General features: G+C 37.2%; 1 protein-coding gene across 1 annotated transcript in view; it reads left to right on the top strand.

The window, feature by feature from the left end:
* The window catches only part of GABRA2 (gamma-aminobutyric acid type A receptor subunit alpha2), a 212306-nt gene that overhangs the window by 72318 nt on the left and 127717 nt on the right, over window positions 1-12271 (top strand). The window contains exon 4 of the mRNA XM_004706269.2: window positions 8407-8474. Within this exon, the coding sequence (XP_004706326.1) occupies window positions 8407-8474 (68 nt within the window). The remainder of the gene's footprint in view (window positions 1-8406; window positions 8475-12271) is intronic.

The raw sequence follows: 12271 nt of genomic DNA, 5'->3' as shown, positions 1-12271 counted from the left end.
TTACAATGACTTGCAATCCATATTGAAGTCTGCAGACCTTGATCTTCACCAGCAAAGTTGATCAAGTCCTTCTTGCTTCCAGCAAGCAAACTTGTGTCATCTTCCTATTGCAGATGGTTAATAAGCTTTCCTCCAGTCCTAATGCCACACTCTTCTTTACATACACTAGTTTTCAGCTTATTTGCTTAACGTATAGATGGAATAAGTATTGTTAGATCTCTCTGGAGCTAGATATATACCTCAGTCCTTGGCTCCGCGCGAGAAAGAATTCACTCCGAAGCCTGGTTCATGATTGAAGTGAGTTTTATGAAAGTTAGAAGTTTCAGGTTTACACGGCACCCAAGGGACTCCTCCCTAGCATGCACCCTGGCTGGAAACGGCTTGGTGTCCCGCAAAAGTGTCCCAAAGTCCTGCCAAAGCTCTCTACGCCAAAGTTCTCTCTCCTCTGGGCTCCTGACTCCTCCCTTTTTAAGGATTCCATGGGGAGGCGTGGTGGAAGACCCCTGATCGGCCCCATTGGCTGAATTGAATTCACCTTGGCCTAGGTGGGCCAATTCAAGTTCACGCCCACCCCTGCCTACCGGTGGGAACCCTGAACAAGTGCAGTGCGCCACGCCTTTGTTTCCCTAGCTTGGCCCTCTGGGCATGCGTTAACGAACATTCCCAGCCCTTTGCTAACCTACATAACAGTATGGTGAAATGGTACAACTCTAACACACATCTTTCCTGATTTTAGACCATACAGCATTCCTTTTTCTGCTTATATAACTGCCTGTTATTCCATGTACAGAATCCACATCAGCACATTGAGGTTTTCTTGAAATCTCATTTTTTTTCAATGTCATTTATAGTTTGTTGTGGTCTACACAATCAAATGCCTTTCTATAGTCAAACATGAGTAAACATTTCTTAGGACTCTCTGTTTACAACCAAGATCCGTCTGACATTACAATGATGTCCTTTATGTCAAGTCCTCTTCTGAACCCAGCTTGAATTTCTGGCATCTCTCTGTATGTAGATATACTCTTGCAACTGTTTTTCAATTATCTTCAGCAAAATTTTATATGCATGTGATATTAATTATAATGCTTGGAAAATTCCACTTCCGTTGGATTAGTCACATTTCTTTGGAATGGATGTTTATTCCAGTGCTTCATCAGCTTCTTGAAATATTTGTGAGAATTTTATTTTTCACTAATACCTTCAGTACAGCTTGGACTTCTTCCTTCATTACCATAGGTTCTTGTTCATATGCTACATTTTGGAATGCTTGAATTTTGATCAGTTGTTTTTGGTACAATTACTCTGTGCATTCCTTCCATCTTCTTTTGATGCTTCCTACATTGTTCCCTCTTTTGCCCATAGACTCTTAATTCTACAACTGGAGGTTTGGATTCTTTCTTCAGCTCTTTCAGCTTGAGATATGCTTAGTGTGCATTTCCTTTTTGGATTTCTTACTCAGGTCTTTGTTTATTTCATTATACTTTGTCTGCTTGAGTTGTCCTTTGAAAATGTCTAGTTATCGTTTTCATTTTATACATTTATTATTGGTTTTAGCTACTCCACACAAGCACAACATTCAGAGTCTTTTGACATCCACTTGATCTTTTTTATTATTTTTTTAAGTATGAGTTTATGTTTTAACATTTTCCATCATGTTACGTTGTACATACCTTGTAGTAGCAGACTTTTTAATGTGTTTTTTTTTAACTAACAATCCATATTGGTTGATATGATATGATGGCTAAAGTGTGTGTCTTTGCCTAGATCATAATTCTCAGTGGTTTGGCAGTCATAGGATAATATAATTTTGTAGTTATATATTGGTGTTATGTGAAGTTATGTGATATTATTATCCAGTCAGTTGTAAATGGTTTAGGGTGGTGTAGAAGCAGTGAATCATGGAAAGTAGCTTTTCTAGCCAAAGTCTACAAATCACACCAAAATCTGTATGGGTTTAGTAAGAAGGTGGGGGAAGAAACTGATAGGATTTGCCTGCAGTAATTGTGAAGCAAATTCCTGGGATGGAATCCTGCTGGGTATAAAGTGAGTTCTCTGAGATGCAGGGGAGGAATCTCATTACCAGCAAGAGCTAGGAGTGTAGCACTTGTTCTGTACTCAAGATCCCATTGCTGTGAACCTCCTGGATTCAGAAGACAGTTATAAGATCAGCGGGACAGTGGCAGAATCAGGAGGCAGAACAGAATGATAGATTTCCCAGCCCACAAAACTGAGTCCTTTGTGCAGGAGGCTGGCTTGTGGAATGGGGTCCCTGGGAGTTGGGCTTGCAGAAGTGGAGCTGAATGACTACTAGCTTAGATTTCCTGAAGTGGGGTACCTCTAGGTACTTAATCCAAGGAGCTGGGTTAGCTGACCCACAGAGCTTGAGGTAAGTGTCTTCTGGTTGAGGCTTACAGGGAAGTGGTATGTCCCTTTGGATGTTTATTTGCAGATCTGAAAGAATGTATCTTGATAAACAACTCCACCATGAGCATTTTTCACAGCTTTACAACATGGTAGCTTCCATAATAAACTCTTTAATTCGCCATTTGTCTGTAAGTTCAATGTAGCCCCTGCAATGGACAGTACACCCGGAAGAGGGGAAATTGTTGCTGCTGTTGTCGGGTGCCATCAAGTCGGTTCTGACTTACAGATAGCCTGTGAGTCCTGTGCCATCCTCTCGATGTTCTTATGTTGGCATCCATTGTTGCAGCCCCTTTGTCAGTTCATCGGGTCAAAAGTCTTCCTCTTTGTCATGGCCCTTTGACTCTAACAAGCATGATGTCCCCCAGGAATGGGTCTATCTTGACAACATGTCAAAAGTACTTGAGATAAAATTTCTCCATCCATGCCTCTAAGGAGCATTCTGGATAAACTTCTTCCTAGACAAATTTGTTTCTTCTTGGGGCAGTCCAAGGTACTTTCAGTTATTTGTCGCCAGCACCATAATTCAAATGCATCACTTCTTCTTCAATCTTCTTTATTCATTGTCCAACTTTCACACGCATATGAAACAATTGAAAAGACCATGGCTAGGGCCAGGTACACCTTACTCCTCAAAACAGCACTTGCTTTCCAACACTTTAGAGAGGTCCTATGCAGCAGATTTATTCAATGCAGCACATCTTTTCATCGCTTGACTGCTGCTCCCCTGTGCATTAATTATAGAGCTAGTGGTCAGAATTCAAACTAGTAACCTATTAATCGGAAAGAGTAAAAAGATTATGTTTGCTATAGTCATCCACTTGTAATATTTCTGGTATAACACAACCAAATAACTAATGATTACTCTCTGAGCATCTGTGAAATCCTAGGAATTTTAAGACCACAAATCTCTTTCTCAGGTGCAGATAACTATTAGATGCTTGGTATTTGGTTTGGTGATATTTATTTTTTTCTGAACTGTCAAAGTTGACAGCTACCCTTTCAAATCCACAATTCTTTAGCTTTGTTTATGAAGTTAATAAACCATGGAACTGTTTTCATTCTGAAGATAACATGCATATCAATGTTTTACTCCCTACGTATTGCTTGTAATGCTTAGTGCATTGAAATTAACCCTAAATTTTGTCTGTAAATCCTTAGCCACTTTTTAGCTAACTCTTAACTATAACCACAGGTATTGATAAAATAGCCTCCAGTACTGTTTACTGGAGTAGAGTGGATGTTCTTGATATCAGTTTTATTGTTGGTAGGTGCCATTGACTCTGGTCCGACTCATAGTGACCCTTTGTACAGTCAACAAAGCAACACCGAGGCCTGCATTGTTCTCAAATGTTTTCTTCTGTTTGCACTCATGGTTGCAACCACTTTGTCAATCCAACTTAATGGCTTTCTTCATTTCTCTGCCCCTCCACTTTACCAAGCACTATGTCCATATCCTTAGTAACAATTTAGTTTTACATCACTCCAGTATAAGGAGAATAATGAACACTCTAGATTAAGGACAACTTATAATTTACTTCTTGTAAACTATCTTATTTTAATTACTTTGGGACATTTAAAAATAATTTTACAGTGCTATAATTAATGTGTCATGCAATTTAATAGTTCATTCATATTCAGAAATGTTGTGCAATCATCACTGCAGTCAACCTTTGAATATTTTCTTCATTCCTGGACACATTGCTGCTACCTCCCTGTTCATACCCAACTGTCCCCGCCATGCCCCCAGGTGATTACTAATCTGGCTGTTATCTTCATGGATCCACCCATCTTGACTTCCCTATACAGAAAACACACAAAACCAAGACAAAACAAAAAAACAAAACAAAAAAGACTCAGCAGAAATGACCAACTTAAACATAGAAAACCTCAATTGAAGAGAAAACAGACAATATTTACAACTAGAATAATTTCAAAAAGACGATCTAAAGACAGTGTGCTGCATTCCATCCTGTGGCACCTGCTAAAAGCCACTTCAGAATGCTCTGCCTGATGTTAGGGATATTCACCTTCCAACACTATGGTTGGTGGGGACTCACCGGAGACTCAATCCATGGAGGTGCTCTGCACATGGATTTGGGGCTTCCACTCTCATCCAGAGTGTTCTGCAAATCTAGTGTTTGGATTTCAGGCTCTTGTATTGTTCCCTCATTCAGGTTGACCTTCGATTTTATTCTTTATCATCTTTCGATCACACAGACCGATGTGCTTTTTCTGTGTGGGCTTAGCTGACACCTCAGACGACTGCTTGTTTTAAGACAAACCTTTAAAACTTCAGACACTATTTTTTCTGATAACTGGTCAACATCAGATTTCTTCACACTTTTCTATAATGCATATATCTTCATGAGGGTGAGTACTGAGCAGGGTTATTTCACAAGAATAAATAGTTCTCATGTTAGGGCTCTTATCAAGTAAGACCTCAAAATCCAGTCATCTATCTATGGTTTATAAATGATCCTGGCTCTCTTTAGAGACATCATCAGTTTATCGGAGTACATAAAAACTCATTCCCATGTAGCATAAGGTAATACTAGTTAGAGAAACATTACTTTGGTCAGTGATGTAGAACTTAGGGCACTGTTGGGAAAAGGAATGTATACATCTTATTAGACTATCATACATACATTAACTTAGACTGCTTTGGTAACTGGACAATAGTTACACAAGCCATGAGGGTTAGATATGGTAATACTTCCAGTAGCATTCACTTACAAAGACTGAAACGTGCCAAGTAGACTAACCCATGTTGCCAAGAAAGAAAGTGTAAAAAAGCAAATATCTGTTGTTCTTGGGTCGCCATTCCATGGGCACCTCTATGCAATAGGTCCAAGCCAAACCAAAGTCCCGTGACCACCGAATCCCTCGCCTTGAGATGACCGACATCTGATTCTTCTCCCACCAGAGCATTTCAAATTTCAGTCTATGGAAGTCTTTTAGTTCCTAACCTCTGTTAAAAGAGAGCTTAAGACAGATCCAGTTCTCTTAGTGGAATTTCCACTTTAGATCTTTCTGCTCTTTAAAAGCAGCCGTGCACCTCTAATGTTCTGGTTGTCTATATAGTACGTTGCCTGGGTCACCAGGGGATAGTTAGAAACTAGGTCCAAATGCCCAGTTGGGAACATGTTACCCGGCATATTTACCCTGGAAATATATAACTAATATTAATCATTTCTCTGTATGGTGAGGTGTCCCATCCAGTTTACCCACCATCAGAAGTGTAAACCCCTTTCCTGATACAGACGTGGCCCCTGATTCTCTTGATCTGAGTTTCTTTGGGATATTTTAAATTCATATGTAAAACCACTAATGAAACTTAGCCAGGTGCTGAAGAATCTGTTCTAACTCACGGAGGCTCCACATGCTGCATAGTACAACTGTTCCGTAAGGTTTCCTTGGCTGGAAACTTTACAGAAGTGGACTGCCAGGACTTTCTCCTATGGAGCCACTAGATTGGTTGGTTCAAACTGCTAATCTTCGGGTTCGTCATTGATTTTGAACTTGTGCTACCCAAGGATCTAAAGTAGCAAAATTTCATTCATTTGTTCGTTGAATAAATGTGATATGACTGGTTTGGCTCTCATTAAAAAATGTCTTTAAGTACCATATGCAATACTCATCGAGGATTAGCTGTATAATTTGTGAAAGTTAGTGAAAAATGAAAATTCGAGGACAGTTGCTCAAATTCATAATCTGTAGACTGCAAAATCAGAACATTAAGTCAAGTATGGGAACCTGCTAGGTACACACAGGAGGCTGGTTTTTGGAAAGACGGATGCACGGATGCTAAGAATTTACAAAATCTGTACCCAGATTACTTTCATAATATAATTTCATAAATAAAATTTTGGAATGATATTTGTTTTTGTTGTGTTTATGAGTTGCCCCTGACTCTTAGGCACCCTATAGAGCAGACTAGAATTGCCTCATGGGGTTTCAAGGTCCGTTCTGTTTGGGGAAGCAGCCCACCATAGCTGTCATGTATAGACTGTCTGGTGTGTTCAAATCAGCAACCTTTTCGTTGGTAAAGGAGTGGTTAGCCACGAGCAGGGCTCACTTTTACTAGTATAATTTAGAAAGCATAAAATGAAGCATCGTCAGCTGAAGTACTGTAACTGTGCCCAAGGTATGCCAGTGAACCGAATGTGCAGCTAGTTTAAAACTGCTTCCAGTTCCAACTCCCTGCCTTGTTCACTGTGCCTCTGTGGGTAGGTCATCCGAGAACTCAGAGCCAGATTACGTGATTTCTAAACCAGGTGTGGATGCCAACCCTTACCAGGAGCGTGTCATTAAACACGTTTCCTTACTTTTCTCCGTATCCCTTTACTCCTTTATAGTAAATTTAACGGGATAGTATCATATTTAAAGTCATGTAAAGAATTCACCAAACATGCTATGTTAGATGCTGTGATATAAGCATTGTACCATAAAGTCAGTCATTCAAAACTACCAATTGCTCTGAGGAAGGAAACTGAAGCTGTCTGCTCCCTTCAAATTTACAGTATCAAAAACACTAAATAGAGCCTCTTTCTATGGGTTTTGAGCGACTCCATGGTAGTGGGTTTGGCTTTTGGTTCTTGTAACGAAGCTTAGGACTGCCCCATGGGTTTTCCAAGAGCATGCATCCTTATGGAAGCAGACATTCATGTGATTCTCTTGTCGAGTGACTGGTAGTTTCAATCCACCAAGTTTCAGTGACCATCAGAGTTCTTTAACCACTGCACTATATCTAGTATATAGTGAACACTCAACGTTTATTTAGTTTGGTATGGTGGCACTGTCTGGTAAGCTTTGCAATGCAAGGTCATTGATTCAAGCCAACCACCCACCCCTCAGGAAAAGGATGAGGCCATCTAGTCCCCTAAAGATTTAAGGTTTAGGAAACCCTATATAGCTGGCTTTGGGTTTTTTGTTTTTTTCCAAAACCTTACATTTCTATGTTTGACTTCAGAAGATACATTATGTAGGTGTAGCTTATTCTCTTTCATGTTTGGAATTTAATATTTAGTTTAATGTTACACATATTTCATGGTATCTTTTGTGTAGAATTAAATTTGACAGTTAGTAGATGAAGGATTCAACTCATGATGATAGAAGTTAATAATGTATTGTTTATCTTATAAGAGAAAATTGAAAAGGTTTTGTTTTTAAAACCTTTCATTTGAACAATTTTTTGCCACCAATTATCTTTTTGTAAAAAGAAATATCTAAATCACCTAGTTAATTGAGCAATCAGTTAAATGTGTTATGCTTAATAAATTAGACATTTTTAATCTAATTCACTATACTCTTAGCACTGCTGACACTATTAAATACTTTGAAAGTCAAACTTGTTTTTAAACTATTCCATTGTGATTAATGTAAGCTATTTGCTTTTATGTTTTATTCCATTGAATGATAAATCTTTTTAGAATAGTATGGATTATGTCTATTTATAAAGATTAAAGATCTGTTTTGTTGCTTTGTAGAGGAGATATACTGATAAACAATCTACAAAATAATTCTGAAATATCAGTGGAACTATTTAGATTAAAAATCAAATCATCCCGAAGAGCCATTGGAAATATTTAGTCTAGAATTGAAATTTAAGACCCTGTCAAATAATAACTGCACTCTTTTTTTATTTTTCGGTATTGATGATAAATTTAAACTAACTTAAGTTTGTTTTTAAGCAACTAGTAATTTTCTGAAATATAACAGAATTCTCTAATTACCTATGTTTTCTAAGTAAAAAAGTAATAACCCTACTGGACAGTTTATATTTAGAACTATAAGAAACTACTGAAAAAAACCAATCAGTATAGATATTTTTTTCGTTAGTTGTAAAAGTTGAAAATAAAATAAAATATAAAACTAGTAAGTACCATACAGCTTTCTAACCATACCATTACCTGACTAATTCTTTGTCCTGTGGCTCTCAGTATGTAATATCTAAATTTAACATTTTTTTCCTTATATCAGATAGTATTACTGAAGTCTTCACTAACATCTATGTGACCAGTTTTGGACCAGTCTCAGATACGGATATGGTGAGTATTTTTTAAGCAATTCTTCCTTTGCATATGGAGTTTGAGGGATAGTTTATAATAAATATGTACTTTCAGTGTGGTAAAACTATCAGTGTTTACACTGCCATGATCCATGGAACGCTGGTGTGTTATTTTGATTATAGACACTCAGGTCAAGCTTGAGTGTTTAGCCTTGCATACGTTGATATCCTCTTTACTGGCTGTATTCCTAGCTACAGGAATAAAAACCAATTGATTAAAAATCAAATAATTGAAAGTTATTAGATGCCTGCTTGGATATGTATCATACAGTCCATGCAGTTTCATGGAAAAATGCTTCATACCGAATGTGATCATGGACAATGTGATAAATACAAAAAAAAATCTTTGGATTCACATCGTGTAAGGTGGCTGATGATCATATTGTCAACACAGTGTGTCAACACATAAGTATTTTAAAAACAAAAACTAAAGCTACTTGTCATCTAGTTGATTCTTGTGGAGTCTCTTATTGTACAAATGGCTAATGTACTTGGCTGGGAAGTTTGGGGTAGGAGTCCCCTCAGGAGCCTCGCACAAAAGTCCTGAGAATCTATTTCTGGAAAGAAAAAAAGGCCTAGAAGACCTATGGAGCAGAGTTCTTTCCTGACACACATGAAGTAATTGCCGCACACATACGTCCGTGTTGTGCAGTAGTTGATTCTGACTGGTGATAGCATGTACATGACAAAGTAGAGCTGCTGCATAGTTGTTTGTGGCCGTACTTTTTTATTTTTCAGTAACGAGGATAAATTGAAACTAGTCTACTTAAAATGGTTTTTAAGAAACTATTCATTTTTAAGATCATAACAGAATTCTCTAGTCAACTGTAGATTCCAAGTTAAAAGGCAATAACTATACTAGACCTTTTACATTTAGGCCTGCAAGACATTTTTTATCCAATTTTCCCGTAGAAATACATCGTCAAACATATACCTACTTAACAATTTCTACATACAATTCAGTGACAGTATCTGCACTCTGCACAATATATCATCATCCTCTCTCTCTTTTCAAATTATTTTGCTTCCGTTATTTAGAATCATGGCCCCTACACAATTAGAGTTCTTGTCAATAGGATCTCATATATATGATTATTTGATATATAGAGTATAATGCTTAAGTCAAACATTATTTGCTAATTGGAACGGTTTTGGTTTAAGATTTAAGGGTTATCTCAGGGCAAAAGGTCATTCATTCTAAATAGATATAGTAAGTCTGAATTACACTTAAGAATTTAAAATTCTATTGCATACTTCTGCATTTTTTTATTGGGATCCATCTGTTGAATCCTTGAGTAAAATATTAAATAATGGTCGCTATGCAGCATCTTTGGTCTACTTTGGTCTAATGTAATGGCAAAGGAGACTATAGTTCCTGGAGGTAATCCAGTTCCTGACTGGTTCTTGGGTCTCCTTACTCTGCTGCTCCAGGTGCTACAAAAACAAAAATGCCACAGGGATGGCTTTAACAAATGCATTGTTTCTCTCCCAATATGTTGCTGTTGTTAGTTGCCATCAAGTTGGCTTCAACTCATAATGACCCCGTGTACACTGCATGAGAACACGGGTCGGTCCTGCTCAAGCCTCACACCTGTCTTTAGACTTGAGCCTATCGTTGCATGCATTAGATTAATCCTTGTAGTAAAGAGTCTTTCTAACTAACAAGATACTTTACCAAGTATGATGCTCCACTCCAAGGACCAGTCTCTGTGGATAACATGTCTACAGTACATGAGAGGAAGCCTCGCCACTCTCAGTTCTTAGGAGCATCTTGATTTGTTTGTTGTCCTGGAGTACATGATCACTTTCAATATGTTCATCCAAACGCTCGATTCAAATGCATCAATTCTTCTCTAGTGTGCCTTATTCAATGTCTAGCTTTCACATGATATGGTTTGAGCTGGTACACATTAGTCTTCAAAGTGTCTTCTTTGCTCTTTAACACTTTAAATTGGGGTTGTATAATTGATTTGCTGAGCACAGTGCTTGAATGATGCTTCTATGGGTATTGTTTGTGGATCTAAGTAAAATGACATCTTCCACAACTTTTATTTTGTCTGTTTATCATGATGATGTCATTGGTTCAGTGGTGGGGATTTTTGTTTTCTTTACATTGAGTTTCAATCAATATGGAGGGCTGTGGTATTTGATCTTCATCAATAAGTGATTTCAAGTCCTCTTGAGTTTCATCAAGAAAGCTTATATTATTTGCATATTACATATAGTTAAAGCTCTGTCCTTTAGTCTTACTGATTTTCTTCATATTAGTCCACTTTCTCAGATTGTTTAGTATATAGATTTATTAAGTATGATGAAATAATACCACTCTGATGCATACCTTTTACTAATTTTAAATCATGCAATAACTGCTTGTTTTTTTGAACAACTCCCTTTCTTTCTGTGTACAGGTTCTGTGTGAATACAATTAAGTTTCCTGGAATTTTCATTCTTCAAAATTTTATCTATAATTGATTATGACCCCCACTGTAAATGCCTTTATATCGTCAATAAAAAACAAGTTAACATCTTCGTGATATTCTGTTATCAGCCAAGATCCATCTGATGTCTTAAATGATACTTCTTTCCATTTCTTCTTTTGAAACCAACTTGAATTTCTTATACTTCCTGGTCCATGAACTGCTACTTACACTTCTAAATGATCTTCAGCCAAATTTCGTGTGATACTATTGCTTGATAATTTCTGATTCTATTGGGAAGCTTTCTTTGAAATGGGTACAAATACAGATCAATTTCTTTTGGTTGGCCTTGTAGCTGTCATCCCAACTTCTTGGCATACACTAATGAGTATGGTCAGGCTGCCTCTGTTTTATTTGAAAAGTTGCCATTGGTATTCTGTCAATTCTTGCAGCCTTGTTTTTCACAAGTGCCTTCAATGTGGCTTGGATTCATTTCTTCATTACGATTGGTTCTTTATCATATGTTACATCTGGAAGTGGTTGAATAATGACCCCCCAAAATTTTTTGATACAGTGACTGTGCATTCCTTCCATCTTCTTTTGTTGCTTCTCACAGTGCTCAATATTTGCCCAGGTAACCCTTCAGTATTTCCACTTCAGACTTGATTTTTTTTTTTCAATTCTTCATTATACCCTACTAAATCTAAGTCTTTGCACATTTTATTACAATAGTCTACTGTGTCTTCTCAGCCTGTTCTTTGAAATTGTCTGCTCAGCCCTTTACTTCATCTTTTCTTCCAATTGCTTTAGCTATTCCACAATCAAGAGAAAGTTTCAGAATCTTTTCGGTCATGCACTTTAATTTTTTTTATTTATTTCCTGTCTTTTTAATGACCGTTTGCTTTCTTCCTGTATTATTTTATTGATGTCCTACAACAGCCCATTTGGGCATTAGCCATTAGTGTTCCATGAATCAATTCTGTTCTTGAGATATTCTCATCTTGAGATGTTTTCTAAATTTAGATTGATATACACAGGTTGTATTTTGGCTCCAGTGAGCTTGTTTTAATTGTCTTCACCTTCAACTTGAGCAATTTAATGATCCATTCTACCTGGCCTTGTTTGTAACTGATGATATTTAGTTTCTCTGTTATCTCTTACTACAGGATTTTTCAATTTGATTCCTGTGCATTCTACCCAGTGGCTATTCAGTGTTTGGTATTTATATAGTTTTTACAAAGAGTTTTGCAATGTAAAAATCATTGGTCTTATGAGACTTTTTCATGTGGTCTCTACCTTCATTTCTTTTTATTTTTTAAATATTCTTATTGGTGGCTTTTACTTCTCTTATCCCAATCCA

The sequence above is a fragment of the Echinops telfairi genome, unplaced genomic scaffold (genome assembly GCF_000313985.2).
Source record: "Echinops telfairi isolate 266 unplaced genomic scaffold, ASM31398v2 ScPeMD7_7468;HRSCAF=8506_0, whole genome shotgun sequence".
NCBI classification, from domain to species: domain Eukaryota; kingdom Metazoa; phylum Chordata; class Mammalia; order Afrosoricida; family Tenrecidae; genus Echinops; species Echinops telfairi.
Note: the sequence above shows the minus strand (reverse complement) of the source record. Positions and strands in the feature narration are given on the sequence as shown.